The following is a 17,811-nucleotide window of genomic DNA, read 5'->3' on the forward strand; positions in this document are numbered from 1 at the left end:
AGTGGCCCATCTTTGGATTATTCTTAGTGCACTTTCAGTCTTATGCTCTAGTTCATATCTAGAGTTTGCCTGAACAAGTAAGAGGCCGTCATCCGCATATCCATATATGCTACATGCTTCTGGTAGTTCCAGTTTTAATAGTTCATCAAACAGCACGTTCCATAAAATGGGTCCCAATACTGATCCCTGTGGACATCCTTTTGTGAGTTTCTTAACAGTCGATATATGTCCTATTGTGCACTCACAATATCTCTCCTTGAGGAAATCACGCACGACACAGTATATATTTCTTGGTGTTCTTAAATTGTTAAGCCTCCACAGTATTTGGGGCCACCAGGCATTATCGAAGGCTCCCGATATATCCAAGGTGACCCCAATAACATACTCTTCTGTAGTGTTTCTTACTGTGTTCTTCATATCATCGATTGCCTTCCCTGTGCTTAATCCTCGTCTAAATCCGTATTGTCTTTTGTGTAGACAGTCATTTTCCTCAAAATATTTATAAAGCCTAAGGTTGATCAGTCTTTCATAAATTTTTCCCATAATTGGTAGCATTGTCAGTGGTCGGTATGACTTTATAAGTGTGGAGTCTTTCCCTCCACCTTTATATATTATTTTGAGGACTCCTACTATCCATTGATCCGGAAAGATACCAGTTAGTAGGCATTTATTAAATAGTCTCAGCAGTATATTTTTAATTCTGGGGTAAACTCTCCATAATAACTCAGTGGTGAGATTGTCCTTACCAAGGGCCTTACGTGGTTTTAGTTCTTAAACAATTTTATCTAGTTCTTCCATGTTAAATTCCTCTTCATCAGAAGTATCTGGGTCTTCCAGCATAGCTTTTCTTTTTATGTCTTGAGTTGCTGTGTCTCCTTCAGTGTCTTCGTAAGGCAGCAATCCGTTCAATAGTGCCTCCAGATTCTCCTTGATGTCACATTTCTGAGCACCCTCGACAACCATGCCAGGAATTTTGATTGGGTTCTTCAATTTGTCATTGCATATTTTATAAACCAGTCCCCATGGGTCCTGGTTTCCTTTATTAGTCACTAATGTTTCCCATGACTTCATCTTTTTTTGTTTAACAATTTTCTAGTAGAATTTTTTCCGCGTCCGATATTGAGCTAGAAGTAATATTTTGTGATGAACATTTGTAGATTTCATCAAATTTCTTCTCAGGATTTTAAGTGCTTTGCGTTCATCTTCCAGTTCAACATCCCACCAATTGTTTTCATTATATCTCAATTTTTGTTTTCTCATAAAGTCTCTGCAAGTTGAATGATTAAGTTTGTTATTTTTTTTAACCATATCGTCCGCTGAAGTGTCTTCTCTTACATCTTCTTCAAATGCCATAACTCTTTGTTTCAGTGCCTTATCAAACTGTATCCAGTTTGTATTCTTATGTAAGTATCGGGTTCTTATACTTTCTTTAATGATTTCATGTTTTTCCATTTTTATATCGAAAGTGATCAGTCTATGATCACTGGAACTAGCTTCCAGCAAGTTGTTTCGGGCCGAAGCCCGGCCTAGCCTCACCACCTCCACCTCCTAGGACTGAACCCGTGAGGGTATTCCAGGAGCACTAACTTTTCTTCTTTTCATCCTGATGTCACCTGGTCTTAATGGCATCAGGATGTTTGGCCTCAGATGTTCTTATGCCATGATTTGAATGGTTTAACACCATTCGTTTGCCTCAACCAGAAACAACTTATCCATTCTGTTTGAGCCGCCGTGCCTGCAGCCAGAATATAGCTGTGTCAGTTTTATAATATACTTTGTCAAATGCATCCATGCAGATTTTAAAACACGACGGCTGATGTTAAAACTCTTCAGTCATTCCGTGTGGGATCTCTTGTATGCCATTGCTCCGGGACGGTTGCCAGTACCCGGGGCAATGAACATGCAAGGGCACCGATCCCACTACCTTTCTGGGTTTTCTGTCTTTGCCTTCTTTGAATGCTGTCCTTTGCCACTCTTCTCCTTCTTGCTGATTCTTCAGCCCACTCCGTCACCTGCTTCCTTGTTCCCTTCCTGTTCGTTCTTGTTCCGTCTTCTTTTGTCAATTCAGTTAAAATTTTAACGGGGGTTCGGCCTTGTGGCTGCAGGCAGGAGCGCGTCGCAGTTTGGAATCTACCCGGGCTGTTCAGGCCACCCAGGATACAATAAATGGTAAACTGATTGACACGACACTGCAATTTATTCAGAACCGTTACACTCACTGGTCCAAGATCTGACCGCGTCTGTTGTCTGACCGCTGCGGCACGCGAGTCTCTATGCGTAGACGGTGCGCGCGACCAGGATAGGTTGCAATGTGGTATGTACAGACTTATACAGTGGCCGATTATCAAAGTGAAAGATGCGGCAGATAGTCGCGGAGCTACTGTGCTGCAACAGCTTATGCAGGCATTTATGTTAACATGGAAAACGGCACATACAAACGAATGTTCTAAGTTATTTGCAATCTAACCTGTGGCGAAATATTAAAGTCCCGAAAAGTACGTAGACCCGGTAAGATGGAAACATACATATTACAGTGACTTATTAATCAGTTATTACTCGGTTAGATTGCATGTTACAAGTTAAACATTTATATACGATGAAAGTTAGAGACATAAATTAACGAGTAAGAACTCGACACACGTTGCTAAGAGTCTTCGCCGATAACGATTACTTGGCTTTAAAATCGAAAACTGTGTAACTCAATTACGTTGTCCTTAAACTTTAAAATCGAAAACTGTGTAACTCAATTACGTTGTCCTTAAACTCTGGACAGGAAAATTACGTAAAGAGTTGAAAATCTCCCTGTTGGGAATAAATGATTAGTTAACGAGTCACACGAAATGACGTGCGACTGAGTGGGGTCGGCGCAGAGCTGGTAAAAGTATTTGAAGAACTTACACTATTGCTGAGACTTTTATGAGGCGCGAAATCTGAAGGCTCTGCGTACGCGGAGCGACCGACCCCTGCGAGTCCCCGACGGTAACTGAGCGCGAGACCGTCCTGCGGCCTCGCGTCTCGACATGTGCAACACGGGAAAACAGCTCCGACCAGTTTTGACTTAATGACATATTTCACAATATATGATTATAAAACAATTGGACATTATTTCCCTTGGATTAGTTATCTTTTAATTGTTATTAATTTAGTTGTTTTTGATTTAAAAGAATTGTCGTCCCCAGGCCATGGCTCCTTCCCGATCCCCGACGTGCGACTATGAATTTAGGTTGTAATTATTTTGGCCGACTAACTCAGTGAGAGGTGGGGGTTCGTGCCTACTGTGGCCGGGACCGGGAGCTGGGGAGAGGGGTAGATGGTGAACCGGGCAGGCGTATGGGGGTGGATATCGAACCAGGAAACGTCCGCTGTTAGTCTACAAGATGTTTTATTTAGTCCTTTTCCCTGAGCGCGCCTGACCCACAACGATGTTACGGGACTTGTCCCCGCCGCGCCGTGAACGAACGCAAATTGCAGGTCAACCACGAAGGTGCACTACTCCGAGACTGAAGATGTCGAACATGGGAGCTAACCGAAATGATGGTAGCGACACTAGCAACGCGCGTGGCAGAGGGCCTACGGACTCGCGGAGCGCAGCGATACAAAACCTCCCTTGACGGCAGCCAAGCGGCGACTGCCGACTCCCCGCCCCGCGCGGCCGCAGCGCCGCGCGAGAGGAGGAGGGGGGAAGGGGGGAAAGCGGCACGGAGGGTCGCGTGTCCACTGCGGGCCAGTCGCGGCCCCTGTACAAAGCTACACGATTCAAACAAAACACATAACTACCCTATTTGAATACACAATTACACGTTAAGTTTTTACAAATAATTATACAAAGATGTCCGTCCTTGAGCAGTCCAGAAGCGAAGTTAGGGCGCACGCGGGTGCGTCCCTAGCACGGAGCACTCACTGCACTGCACAGAGGGGTTAGGGGGAAAATAGTCCCCCTCAGGTACCCGGCGGTGGGCAGAAACGGCCTCTAAGTCTATGAGGGCACGACGACTGTCGTCATATGCCCCCCTCTCCCCGAGGCCGCTCTGCCCACCGACGTCGGCTCAGGCCGGCAGGCGCTGTCGAGTCTGGTTGTTAGTTCGCTCAGGTGTGTGCTCATCGCTCGTCTGAGGTCGAGCGAACCGCGGCAGCAGCTGCATGACGCTGCAGCGCAGTCCACCCCTGTCCGTCCGTCATAGGTCGCAGTACTTGTACTGCCCCTCCCACTAATAGTCCCGGATATAGCGAGGGGCCGTCAAGCAGCGCGTGGACCGTCGTTCCTCGGGCCCGTCTCCCGCGTGCACCACCATCGTCGTCTCCTCAGGGGGCATGTCAAGCACCACGGGCTGCGCCCGGTCCACGTCACTCTCCCCGCTGAGGAGTCACACCGTCACTTCGTCATCCGTCGTGTCACTCGTAGTCACCGGCCCGCCCCCCGGCCGTCGCTCCCATGGGCGGGTGCACCCCCATCAGCGTCTCGTACCATGGTCAGGGGGGGGGTCACCGTCGGGTCGTTCAGGTCGACCGGGTCCCCGGGGACGGTGTCGTCGGCGGACACCTCCTCGATGGTGACGTCTGACCTGCGCGTTCCGTCATTGTCGTCGTCCCGGGATATCGTGTCCACGAGGCGCTCCAGCTCGTCCAGGCTCGCACCCCGTGGTCTCCCTCCGTCTGACGCGTCAGATGTCATCGCCCCCCTTTGGCTCCTGAATTAGGCCGACGTCACCCACCTGGTCACCCTCAGGGATCGCCTGGTACTGCAAGGCCCGGTCAGGCTCTTCCGCTGGGTCGTCGGCAGGTACGGGGGTCGGTAGGTCGTCATCGTCGGTCGAGTCCGCCAGTCGGAGGTTGTCCCTGTGAACCTTCGTCGTGCGCCCATTAGCGCGACGGACGAGGTATGTCATGCTCCCCAGACGAACAACCACCTCCTGCGGCCCCGTCCACTACGGCGCCAGTCCAGCGCAGAACCCCCTGTCGCCCGACGACAGATGGTGGCACCGGACGTACACCCACTGTCCTGTCTCGAGCCGACCAGGGGGCCGGGTCGTCTGGGGTGTTCGTCGTGCCAGGAAGAGCTCCTGGTGTCGTCGGGCATCGTCACGTAGCTCGTCAACAGGTGTCACGTCGGTGTCGGCGAGTGCTTGCGCCTCCCCGAGCAGGGCGAGGTTGCGCCCCTGCACCAGTTCGGCGGGGGAATGGCCCGTGACCACGTTCGTCCGTCGGCGCAGGCAGTACAGCAACGTCGGCAGGTGCAGGTCCCACTTGGTGTGGTCCTCGTCCAACCATATGCGAAGCTGAGTCTTTATGTCCTGGTTCCGCCTCTCGGTCGGATTCGCGCGCCGGTGGTAGGTGGGCGTCGTGCGATGCTCCACCCCCCACCGCTCACAGGACATTCGCCAGTGTCTCCCCACGAACTGCGCCCCGTTGTCTGTCAGCAGGACAGCGGGGTACCCGTATCGCGGGAACAACTCGCGCTCGAGCAGGGCAATCACGGTGCCGGCCTTCACGTTTGGCACTACGAACGCCTCTGCCCAGCGGGTGAAGACGTCCGTGACCACCACGATAAAGCACCGGCCGCGGGACGTGCGAGGGTACGGCCCCATGATATCCACCGCCACAGTGTGGAAGGGATCCCGGGGCCGTCGTGGGACCTGCTGCTCCTCGCCGTCGGGTCTCCGGGACTTCCGCTCCTGGCAACGCTGGCAGGCCCTGACATAACGACGTACATCCGCCGCGTCCCCCGGCCAGCGGAATGTCCGTCGGATCTCCCGCAGTGTCTGCTCTGCACCGGGATGTCCAGCCAGGGGGTGGTCGTACAGTTACCACAGGGCCCACTGCCTGGCCTCTGGCGGCATGTGGGTCCGCCACCTGCCCGACTTGTGTGGCCCCCTGGTCTGGAGCACGCCGTCAAGACTCCGGTGGCCCGGTACCTCTTTCTCCCCGCACTCGGCCAGCCGGGACTGGGTGTCTGGGTCCCGGAGCTGCTCCGCCCGCACCCGCAAAAGCAAGTCGGCTAGCGTCTCCGGTGGCGTGTCTGGTTCGGGGACAGCGGGGTCGGGCAGCGCATACAACTCGCACGGCCGCGGCCCCGGGTTCTCGACGACGGGCTCGTGAATCGGAGGAAGCACCTCCTCCCAGCCCTGGTCGTCGCGGAACACACTCGTGGGATCCGGATTCCTGGACAGCTCGTCGGCCAGCTGATTTTCCCGTCCCGGGACGTGTTCCACCGAGAACGAGAACTCCTGAATCAGCATGGCCCAGCGAGTGAACTTGGACTTCCAGCCCTGAGCGGAGTCCAACCAGCGAAGGCACTGGCTGTCGGTCCTAAGCGTGAACGAGCGGCCTTCGAGGTGGTGCCGATAGCACTGAAGAGCCCAGACGACTGCCAGGCACTCCTGCTCGTTCACGTGGTACCTCCTCTCAGCCGGCCCAAACTTCGCACTGGGGTACTCAATCACACGCCGGACACCGTCGCCGTCCACCTGGTAGAGCACCGCACCCATCCCCTCCTGACTGGCGTCCATCTGGACGAAGATGGGTTGGTCAGGTTTCAGTCGCGACAGCGTGTGACAGTTCCGGAAACGGTCTTTGACCTGGCGCAGGGCCTTGTCCGCGGCGGGCGTCCACCGGAACTTGGCCTTCGGAGACAACAGGTCAGTCATCGGGGCCGTGATCGTCGCGAAGTCAGGCACAAAAGACCGCAGCCAGTTCAGCAGTCCCATAAGCTTTTGGAGCTGCTTCCTAGTCTTCGGCGCCTGCTTCTCCTCGATGAGTTCCAGCTGGGCAGGACGCGGATGGCACCCCTCCGCCGTCACCAGGTGCCCCAGGAACACGATCTCCTCAGCCTTGATGTGACACTTGTTCGGGGCACAAGTCAGTCCGTGTCTGGCCAGCCTTTCCAGGACCAGCGCCAGGTGGTGCGCATGGTCTTCCCACGTCCCGGAATAGACGATGACGTCGTCCAGATAGGCACTGGCGAAGACGCCGATGTACCTGTCCAGGACGCGCACCATCATAGACTGGAACGTGGCCGGGGCGTCCATGAGCCCGAACGGAATGGCACAGAACTGGTACCGCCGACAGTCTGGCGCAGTGAACGCCGTCTTCGGACGGTCGGCGGGGCATACCGGCACCTTCCAGTAGCCAGACTTCAGGTCCAGCGTCGTGAACATTTTTGCGTCGCCCAGCCCGGCCAAGGCGTCAGTGATGTTGATCTGCGGGGGGGGAGCGGGGATCGTCAGTCTGTTGACAGCCTTAAAGTTTACGCAGAAGTGTAAACTCCCGTCCTTCTTAGTGGCCAGCACCACCCTCGAGTTGTATGGGGAGGTGCTGGGCTCGATGACCCCGTCGCGCAGCATCTCGTCCACCTGGGACTGGATCGCCTCGTGCTCCCGGGGCCCGAACCCATGCACACTCTCAAACGGCTGGCGGTGCGGCACCATAGGGATACTGTGCTCCGTCATTGTCGTGCGCCTTAACCGGTCCACCGCCGCAAATACCTGAGGTCGGGACTCGAGGGCCCAACTGATGGCGTCAGCATACTCTGCCGGGACGTTGTGCCGGAGGTCCTCCAGGCGGGTGACTGACTGAGGAGGGGGAGGGGGGCTTTGGTGGATGCCGTACACCGTCCAGCGCCCGCGGGTGCCAAAGTGCATCCGTCCGGCCCGCACCTCCACAGCGGCGTCGACCTCGTGCAGCCATGGTGCTCCCAAGATCAGCCCCTCGCGCAGGTCGGGGACCACCCAGGCCTCGATGCGACTGACATGACCAATGATGTTCAGTGTTACCTGGGTTGTGCCCCTCGCCGTCGTGCTGGTGTCCCTGATGGCCTGCTGCACCTGCTCCAGGCGCGGTACCACCACCTCCTCGGCGACCAAGTGAGCCGCGACGAAGGATCGGCTGGCTGCGGTGTCCACCAGGGCCAGCATCTCCCGGTCGTCGGCACGAACTGGTATCCGCAGCAGCTCTGGTTCCTCGGGTCCAACTCGCCCCAAGTGGACTGGCACCCGGCCCACCTCGCTCGCGAGTCTCATGTCATCCGGACGTGGGGAGCCCAGGAGGGGCTCTGCTGGCAGCTCCGGCACCAGCGTGTCGTCCCCTCGGTGAGCTCCTCCGCCAGCGGCAGGCCGCCGGAGAGACACGTCCGGCTCCTGGACGGCTGGTGACGAGGCCGCGGGAGTCGGGGTGGCACTCCTCTGTCCTGATGGCGACCCCGGCACAGGGGCATTTGGCTCAGGCCGCGCCCGATCCCCGCCATCATCCGACGGCGCTTGGTCCTGCTCCGCAGGCGGCGTCCGAGTCTCCGACGGATGCCATAACCGGTGGATTAGTTCTGTCGCTGGTTCCTCTGGTAGTTTATGCCCCGGGGCGCGGCGCCCAGCCGTCTGTCCGCCCCCGGCTCCACGTTTCCCGCCGACGGCGCGCCTCCCTCGCGCGCTCCCTCCAGCGCGGCCTTTGTGGGGCACAAGCGCAGCTAGTGTCGCTCCTCTGTCGGGCAGTAACGGCAGCGTGGTGGCCGCTCATCGCTCTCCTCCCGACCCGTCTGGCGCCACGACAGGTCTGAGGGGGCCGACTGTGATGAGCCCCCTCCTCGTGATGGTCCTGCTGCATCTCTCTGCTGCGGGGGTAGGCGGACGTAAGGCACAACAGCACGTGCGTCCTCTAGTGGCAAGGGTGCGGGAGGCGGTGCTGCATGCCGGGAGTGTACCGGGCCGCGCGTGTACTGCGCAGCCTTGAGGTCCTCTTCTATGTCCCGTGCTAGTGTGAGGAAACTGTCCAGGCTTTCCCCGGCTGCCCCCCGCAGAAACGGGCGTAACTCCGGTGTTAGCAACTCGACAATACTGGACAGCATGTCCCCAAACCGGCTGCCCGTCGCGAGGCGTCTGTGGAGGCGGAGCTTCTCGTGCACAAAGGCTTCCACGCTCTCGCCGCGGGTCTGAGCACGACAAAACAGTTCACGCTGGCATCGCGCGCGCGCGCGAGAGTCGTTGAACCGCGACTCGAGGCGGTGAGTGAAGTCGCTCCAGTCCATGTCGTACTCGCCCGTCTGCTGCCACCAGGCGTGGGCTTCGCCTCGAAATTGGCCGCTGACGCGCTCCGTCCACTCGTCAGCCGCGACGCTGTAGCGCGTCAGTTTGTCCTGACACACAAGTGTGAATAAACACGGGTCCTCGTGTGTCTGCCCAGCGAACTCTGGAAGAGTGATTGGTCCTCTTGCGATGCGGGAGATTGGCAACACTTGTCTGTGAACCGCCTTGCTTGTGCGTTCCTCGCACCCTCCGCACATAAACAGGCTGTCACGAAAGTTCAAAAACTCTCGTGCATCAGTGCATGCACGATGTTTCATGACGCCGCATTGGTGACAGCGTGCGGTCTCTTCGGGGCGCCCGTGACACTGTACTGCTGCGCATCACGCACTAGCTCTGTCCTCTACACTGTCCGCCTGGTGTTCGGCTTTGATGCGTTGCTGGCACATGCAGTATAGGCAACAATATTCCTCGGCCGGGCAGATGGCCGCGCACGGTTTCCGGCAGTCCCGGCATAAGTCCTCCATGTTAATAGTTATGTGTGCGCCGTCTTGCATTACGCGATTCGTGGTTCCGTCCCGGGCGGTGGGCCGTAGCGTCGGCGGCGGGCGGGACAAGTCGTGAGGGAGGGTGAAAAAAACTGCCCCTTGTTTGGAGAGCACTACATGAAAAAAAAAAAGCGGGGGAAGTGCGTGCGGCCAAGTCACTGGAATGCCGCACTTTCACCTCGCAAACAAAGGGTGCGGGTTCTGCCGCCCCCTTCCGTTAGGCCGCCAGAATAATTACATATTTAATTCGGCGCATTGCCACACCTGGCCGGGCGCTGTCGTCGCTTTGGTGTTCGTCGCGGCGCACTTTTATACACTCGGTGGACATCACGCTCGGGCGTGTTCGACGCACTTAAGAGTAAGTGTTGTTGTGACATAACGACCTTTGCGGACCAGAACGAGCACCGGCGGTTGGCGTCAAAATATTTGTATGTTAAGGGAACTATATGTATAACGTGACATGTTCTATATCCCGGAACCTTGACTCCATGTGGGATCAATGGAACAAAAATACAAAACAAAATAAATAAAAATAAAATATATTTTGAGGTGATAGTTTTTTACAGAAATTGATCTTGAAAATATATTTTGAGGAGGTAGATTATTAAGGATGATGCTTAACTAGATGAACTTAATTTGTTTATCTGAACTTTTATTGTAAATGTTTTACCAGATGAATTTTATAACATTTTGTTTTCGCTAAATACTAATCATGGTTTACTGTTGTAGTCATATAGTTTTAGTTAAGTTCTGTTGAAATAAACTCTATGAATTATGATGCTGACCAATGACAATTTCCCACGAAATTCAATATTTCTCGATTGTTTCCATGATCACTTGCACTAACCTATATCTGACGTGGTGTTATTCGCTTTCCACAATATTTTGAAGTTTCAAACAAGTGATGAGATGTGGCATTAGATGTTGATAAACCCTGTTGGATATAGGAATGTTGTTGTTGGTGAAAGTCAATTATTAAATTATCAATTTTATAAACCAATTAGATAGTAAAGTTTTTCTTTCTGACATTATCATAGTAGCAATGGAAAGAAGTTCCGGCATTGTGTTCATTTTCATTGGTAAGTTAACGTACATATTTTTACTAAAAAATTCCAAGTAATGAATTACAGAATTGTGCTTCCACCACTAACGGCTGTTATCACAACAGTACCGTTTCCGTAAGTAAATAATGTCGAAAATTGATTGATAAAAGATGAGTAATTTTGGAGTTTGGAGGCGTATGTGGGTAAATATGTATTGTACGGATTAGCGCCAAAAAAAATCGTACAAATATGAAATAACTTTCATTAAATGCTCTTTTACGTCCTCTTTTCAGAACCGCCTGCGGAGATTAAAAATTCCAATTACTTTTGGAGATATCGCCGTTCTTATTTTGCAATACAAGCCCTATGTAATCATTCAACAGACGCCATTTTATATTTTGCCGTGTGTGCGTGAATGCATAAATAACAGAAATTTTCCATTAGGTAAGGTTAGTTACATGATAAATACTTCAAAATAAACGGAAATTAAAAATAATATCAATTAATTTTACTTGTATAGTTTTAAGTATTTATAATGTAACTGACCTGACCTAACAAAACGGGACAAAGGTAGATTAGGTCAGGTCAGCTACAGTATAAATACTTTGAAACTGAACGGACATTAAAAATAATAAAAATTAATTTTAATGGTTGTTTAGTTTTAAAGTATTTATAATGTAGCTGACCTGACCTAACAAACCGGGAAAAAGGATGAACAGTAGGAACTCACGTAATTTTCTTTTTACGTGATGTAGTCGTTCAACTACGTCACGAAAAAAAAAAATCATACTTTTAAACAAGCAACAATGGGAACGCGGGAAGCCTACGATTCACTCATCCTTCTGGACATACCCGAATACTCACGTTGGCAAGCCTTCTTTCAACAGACGAGAGGCAAACGCCCGATCGTGCATCTTCGGTTTTTTTTTGTTTATTGTAAATAAATATGCAACTCATGAAAACTAATGGTCAATTAGGTTATGTTAGCTACATTATAAATACTTGAAAACATTGTGGATGGTTGATTTGGTTAGGATAGGTACATTAAACATACTGTGAAATCATGTAAACTGTTTCCTAGCGCTGGATAGCTACATATTAAAAAGTTATTGGCTAAGCAACCATAAAATGATTTTACAGTTTTTTTAATGTAGCTATACTTACCTAATATAACCAACCATCCACAATGTTTTAAAGTATTTTTAATTACTTCTTGCTAATTTTAAGAAAAGAAGGCTTGCCAACGTGAGTATTCGGGTATGTCCAGAAGGACGTGTGAATCGTAGGTTTCCCGCTGAGGGACGCATCAGTGCACAGCATGAAAATTAAAAAATTCCATATCTCCTAAAGTATTTGGAATTTCTGATCTCCGCCGGGTTTACTGAAAAGAGGAAGTTAAAGAGCACAGAATAAAGGTATTTTCGGATTTTTAAATTTTTTTTTTTAAAAAAATTGCCAAAAAATGAATATTAAAAAATTCCATATCTCCAAAAGTAATTGGAATTTATTATCTCCGCAGGCGGTTCTGAAAAGAGGACGTAAGATAGCATATAATTAAAGTTATTTCATATTTGTACGATTTTTTTTGGCGCTAATCCGTACAATACATATTTACCAAAACAAAATAAGCTCGGTGGCCTGGCTAAAATGGATCTAAACTTAACCTTATTCCTTTATTTTTATAATTTGGTTGTTTCAGTCTTTGAAAAGTAAATGCTGCTATAGTTAGTAGTGTCCACTTAAAGAAAAAAAATAAGGCATTGTCAAAAATTAGGTATGCAGTTGTGTTCTTGTTACCTTGCTTACTTCACATGTCCCTGACGAATTCAGAGGGGTTTAGGCTGGGTTTATAGAAAACGCAAGAACGCAGGACACGACAACCACAAGAAATTCACAGTCGTTTATAAAAAAAATGCAAGGACGCCGGCCATCGCCAACGTCAAAAAATAAAATTTCAGGAATAAGTCATGATTATTTTTAAAATCTTTGTTGTACTTATCGTACAAGCAGGGAAAATTTTGGATAAGCTGAACAAGAAATTCATCAGCTTCCTCCATTACGCTGTATTCACTAGAAGAATACCAGCCCAAAACATAAATAAAGAAACACAAGCGTAATGATTAATTACAATTGCAGAGCCTTCTATATGCATTACATGACAGTTTCAGTTTCCACATACTAAAGCAACCAGCATAGAAGGTCGAAACGCAAGGAGAAAACGCAAGAAGTAGAAAGTTGAACAACCTCTGCGTTGCGTTCTTGCGTTATTGCGTGTCTTGCGTTTTTTATAAACGTGCTGGTAGAAGAGTTAAGGTTGGACTTTTACCGTAGTTGCGTTCTTGCGTTTTCTATAAACCCGGCCTTAATGTTGGTCCTATTCACTTGGTATTAGCGGAAATTACTCTTTTTAAAGCTTATTGCTGCCTCATAAATGTATGGTAATTTACTTTGTTTACTTTTGTGTTGTACTAGTTATGATTGGTATGTATGTGCATGTGTTTTGTTGGAACTTCCTTATAAGCATGGTTTAGTATTCATTTTGACATTCACTGTATTAATGCTGGTAAATTATAGAGTGAAAATGATTTTATGAGTTTTTAAACTAATTAGGCTAAATACTATATCAAATGTACCTAATCAAAATTTTTTTCAAAATGGCAACTGGTGTTTAATTGAGAGTTAGGCAAGAAGTACACAGATTAGTTGACTTGTAATTCTGCATATCACTCTTAATTTGGACAAGGTAATTTTCTTACGTTGTGGCTTTTTCGTGAATAAAATTATAAAATTTTAAAATTCGAAGAACCCTTTTTTAAACACTTGGAAACATTCCTCTACTTACTCTGAAAACGGCATTTCTAAATTCACACTGGTTTTTTAAAAATACTCATTATAGATTAACTACAATACTTGTGCATTGATATTGCCGCCGCCATTTATTGTTTTCCCGTGTAGGTCATTTACGATATTACATTAATAATTAAAGTAGGGTAGGATGGGGTAAATTGGTGGAAAATCTAGTGTTTTTACTTCATGATATGGTTTGCATTTCTATCACAAAAACTCATTTCATGTTTCTTGGCTATCCAAATCGTAACAAATTGAGAATTTTGACATGCCCGGTAAAATTAATTAATATTTTCTGAAATCAATTGAAACCATTTCCTGAAGTAGCCAGTGGCATTGCAGTTCAACCTAAATAGTTTCAGTTCTGCAATAATAAATTAAATTATTATTATTTGTACAACCCAAAAACATTATAAATATAACTTTGGCAGCTAATTATGCAAAAAGTATCATCTTGACCTGAAATGGGAGTCATCCCCTTAATAGAGTTATTTTCATAGCAGTTCAAAATTGGTTGTTGTTGTTGTTGTTGTTTTTGTTGTTGTTGTTGTTATTATTATTAGAATTTATCATGGGCCTCTGAATTAAAAATGTAAGAATATGACTCAATAATTTAATAATATTTTTAATGTACGTATTATAAATAAGGCTGACCAGACCTAAACAACCAATATTTTCTATTTATTATGGCAATCACGTGACATTAGCATACAGTTATGAAGGCTTAATTTTAAAATAATAGACTGCAGCAATTCACATTAAAGGATACAGTTTTAGGAAACAGTAATATTGCAAAAACTAACACAAAAATGCCCATTCCAAAGGCAGTAAAAATTCCTATTACTGATTGTGCACTCAGTTTTTTCCTTCTTGAAATGTGTGAGTTTAAGTGGGTTCAGTAAAATATAAAAATAATTTTGCAGTATCACAAAAATTCACATGAAAACTACTGAAAAGCAAAATACAGTATTTTCAATTAAGAACTGAGCTTTCACAAACAAAATTAACTTATATTTAGTAACATCAAGTACAGCCATTCTGTACAATCTCTTTAAACAGTGTAATCTTCCTACATTTCCTTTGCATGAAGGTTGAATATTAATACCTACTTAAAAATTTATCTTAATATATATAAATCCAGTGTCCTGAAGTTTGTTTCCAGTGAACTCTTCACCAAGTCAACCGATTTCGAGGAAAATTGGCATTTATGTGGAATTTTTTCCAACTTGAGAGAAAGGGTAGTTTTTATTTCGATTAATGGTCTTAATAATTTATAATTAATAATAAACTGATTATCAATGTTGATCGGTGTTTAAGCCCGGGAAACAGTGGGCACTTCGTCTCCATGACAACGTTGCGTGCTTGAGAGTCGGGAAACCATCGGTGCTATTTGTTTTTTCTTCGGTACATTACAAAGCATTGTATTAAGTTTTTGTCAAAATTAATTAATTTTCATTGTATTTCATTTATTATAACTGTAAATAAGAGATTTGGTCTCATTTTTTCCCCCATTAATAAAACCGTGCGAAGCCGGGTCGAGCAGCTAGTGTGTTTGTCTCTCTCTCTCTCTCTCTCTCTCTCTCTCTCTCTCTCTCTCTCTCTCTCTCTCTCTCTCTCTCCCTCCCTCCCTCCCTCCCTCCCTCCCTCCCTCCCCTCCCTCCCTCCCTCCCTCCCTCCCTCTCTCTCTCTCTCTCTCTCTCTCTCTCTCTCTCTCTCACACACACACTCACTCACTCACTCACCCCCCCCCCCCTATATATATTTATACACACACAAATGTATAAAATATAAACTTATGTGTCTTGGTCTCTTAACTATTGATTTTTTATTATTGATTTTTGTCATTTTCTCAGCATTGCTATCATGATAGTATTAACGATAAAATAAGGAAATTAATGTGGCATGTGAGACAGAGCCTTAAGGTGGCATAAAATATCAAAATAAATGCTATAATTATAATAAACATTGTTTAGAATCAATTTATAATAGTATAATACAGATTTCAATATGTGAGATCAGTACTATCCAATAGTGGTAGTTGACTCCATTAGTTACCTTAGGGCCAAGGTATAAAAGAACAGTCAGATATAATTTAAATTTATTTTTCTCATTATTTTTTTACTTATGCTCACCAGTAAAAGTAGAGACACACTACTACCATTTCAAAAATACTTAAACATAGTGGAATTCTGGATCAAAGAGGTTATTTTCATGTGTTACCCTCTGAGGGTGTATAAGTGAAGATACTTGGTCTTACTCTTTGTTTTTGTTTTATTGTAAATAATTTTTTTGTATCTATTCTGTCATTATGTTATATTATTTTTTTGTTTGATGTCGCTTTGGGTTTTAGTGTGTGTGTGTCTGTGTGTGTTGCTGAAAGTGTGGAACTCACTCAACTTATGTTTGTTGGGCATTTGCGGATGTGCCTACCTGTTGTAGATTCCCCTCTTTGTACTGACGGAGCGGAGTGTACTTTTACTTGAAGTGACTTTTTTTTTATGTTATACTTCATTAGGCGCGTCATGAAAATATTATGAGAGTGAAATTTTAAGCTGCGCGCGCACCATGTAACGACATTTTCACAGTAAGATGGCGGACCCACGTGTATGAGTAAATTCCAAGGTTTAAAAAAAGCTACATTATTTTGGTATTACATCAAATATAATACACATTTTCCTCATAACCTTCTGTCAGAGCAGCGGTTATACTGTGCGGTCAATATGCTAAAGGCCTGTGGTTCAAAACTTGGCGGTAGCTATTTTTTTTTTTTTTTTTTTTTTACTTTTTTTGAAGTTATAAATCTTTATGCGCGTTATGAAAAAATGAACAGAGTAAATTTTTAAAATGTGCGCACATCACTGTAACACAAAATTAACAGGTTGAAGCTTCCCGCTAAACCGCTCATTATGTCTATAAAAAAAAAAAGCTACCAACAAAATAGAAATAGAACCTCTATTAGTCGCGCATGTTGGCACGCTTGTCGCTTCTGATCACTGTTTTCATCTTTATAATATTTATCCACATGGTTCTAGTTTCTACATTCACAACACGTGTTTTAGTTTCATACAAGTGCAAATTATATATGTGCTAATAAATTATATTCAGAAGTGATTTAAATTGAATATTTTTATTAATATTATTTACTATTCGTAAATATTAGTAAAAAAAATTGTGCTTTTATACTTTTCAAGTGCTCTAATATAATTGAGGTTAACTATCCGTATGTATTATTTATTGATATAAATTAAAAATTATTATTTAATATAATTAATACTAAATATTATTAAATATTAATGTTAAATATTTATTATTGGTTATTTAATATTTTCAAAATAAACAAATAAAGTTAATAAAACATTTAATAAAAAAATTGTGATAAAAATTAAAATCGAACATCAAATTAAAATATTAATTTTTAATGTTTATTATTAAATTGAAAAAATAATAAATATTTTTAAAAATAAATGAAATAATTTAATGAAAACATTTTGATAAAAATGAAAAGTGAATATTGAATTTAGAAAATAAATTGTCTTTGAAAGATTTGTGCAATGGGAGTGCATGACTTGATGTAAGTTTTTGGACATACGCCATTGCTAAAAACTTTTTCTGTTGAAGAAAAACTAAAAATAAAGAAATATAAAAAAGACAAAAAAACACAAATTAAGCAAAAACATTGCTGTTGTCAACAGGGATATAACACCACAAAATATTCAGTGACAGGAATATGGTCAACAAATCAAAGAAAAACAAAGAAAAAAGTACTAAGAGAACGAAAAAAAAACACAAATGATGACGACACAGAAATATTGAACCCACAAAAAAAAATTCAGCACAACGGTTGAAACGAAACAAAACACGACAAAACGAAAAGGCGAAACAAACACAATAGTTTTCCAAAACAGAATAGAACGATAAAAAACCCCCACAAATGATGACAGCACAAAAATATTGAACCCAAAATAATTCAGCACAACAGTTGAAACGAGACAAAAACATGACAAAACGAAAAGACAAACAAATACAATAGTTTTACCTAAACAGAAACAAGCGACGTTTCGGGAACTGCTATCTGCTCCCGTCCTCAGGCAGAGACGCACATGGTACGGAAACACAGGTGTATGTGTAGCAATGGCGTATGTATGTCCAAAAACTTACATCAAGTCATGCACTCCCATTGCACAAATCTTTCAAAGATAATATATATTTATTATTCTCTAAATTTTATTTATTTAATTTTTCAAATTTAAGCTGAACTTTATTGACTGTGTTGACTATCTTTTTTCAGCCCTTTTATTATTTTATTGTAGTTAATTATTTGCGTGCAATTAAAAACTATTTTAAAAGGATGCCAATGAAGTATAA

At 45.5% G+C, this 17,811-nt stretch overlaps 2 protein-coding genes across 3 annotated transcripts in view; one reads left to right on the forward strand and one right to left on the reverse strand.

The window, feature by feature from the left end:
- Nucleotides 1-5,801: 5,801 nt before the first annotated feature.
- On the reverse strand, nucleotides 5,802-9,524 carry LOC134528834 (uncharacterized). The gene is made up of 4 exons (XM_063362504.1): nucleotides 9,504-9,524; nucleotides 8,690-9,121; nucleotides 8,521-8,599; nucleotides 5,802-8,434 (listed from the first exon to the last, which is right to left on the reverse strand). Exons 1-4 carry the CDS (start codon nucleotides 9,522-9,524, stop codon nucleotides 5,802-5,804), a joined length of 3,165 nt encoding a protein of 1,054 aa, XP_063218574.1.
- Nucleotides 9,525-10,346: 822 nt separating this feature from the next.
- The window catches only part of LOC134528522 (protein disulfide-isomerase A6 homolog), a 35,525-nt gene continuing 28,060 nt past the window's right edge, over nucleotides 10,347-17,811 (forward strand). Inside the window, exon 1 of one of the 2 annotated variants that reach the window (XM_063362225.1) lies at nucleotides 10,347-10,635. In XM_063362225.1, coding sequence (XP_063218295.1) covers nucleotides 10,599-10,635 — 37 coding nt within the window. In that variant the 5' untranslated portion in view covers nucleotides 10,347-10,598. The remainder of the gene's footprint in view (nucleotides 10,636-17,811) is intronic. The other variant, XM_063362224.1, reaches the window with a different exon arrangement.

The sequence above is a fragment of the Bacillus rossius genome, chromosome 1 (genome assembly GCF_032445375.1).
Source record: "Bacillus rossius redtenbacheri isolate Brsri chromosome 1, Brsri_v3, whole genome shotgun sequence".
NCBI lineage: Eukaryota > Metazoa > Arthropoda > Insecta > Phasmatodea > Bacillidae > Bacillus > Bacillus rossius.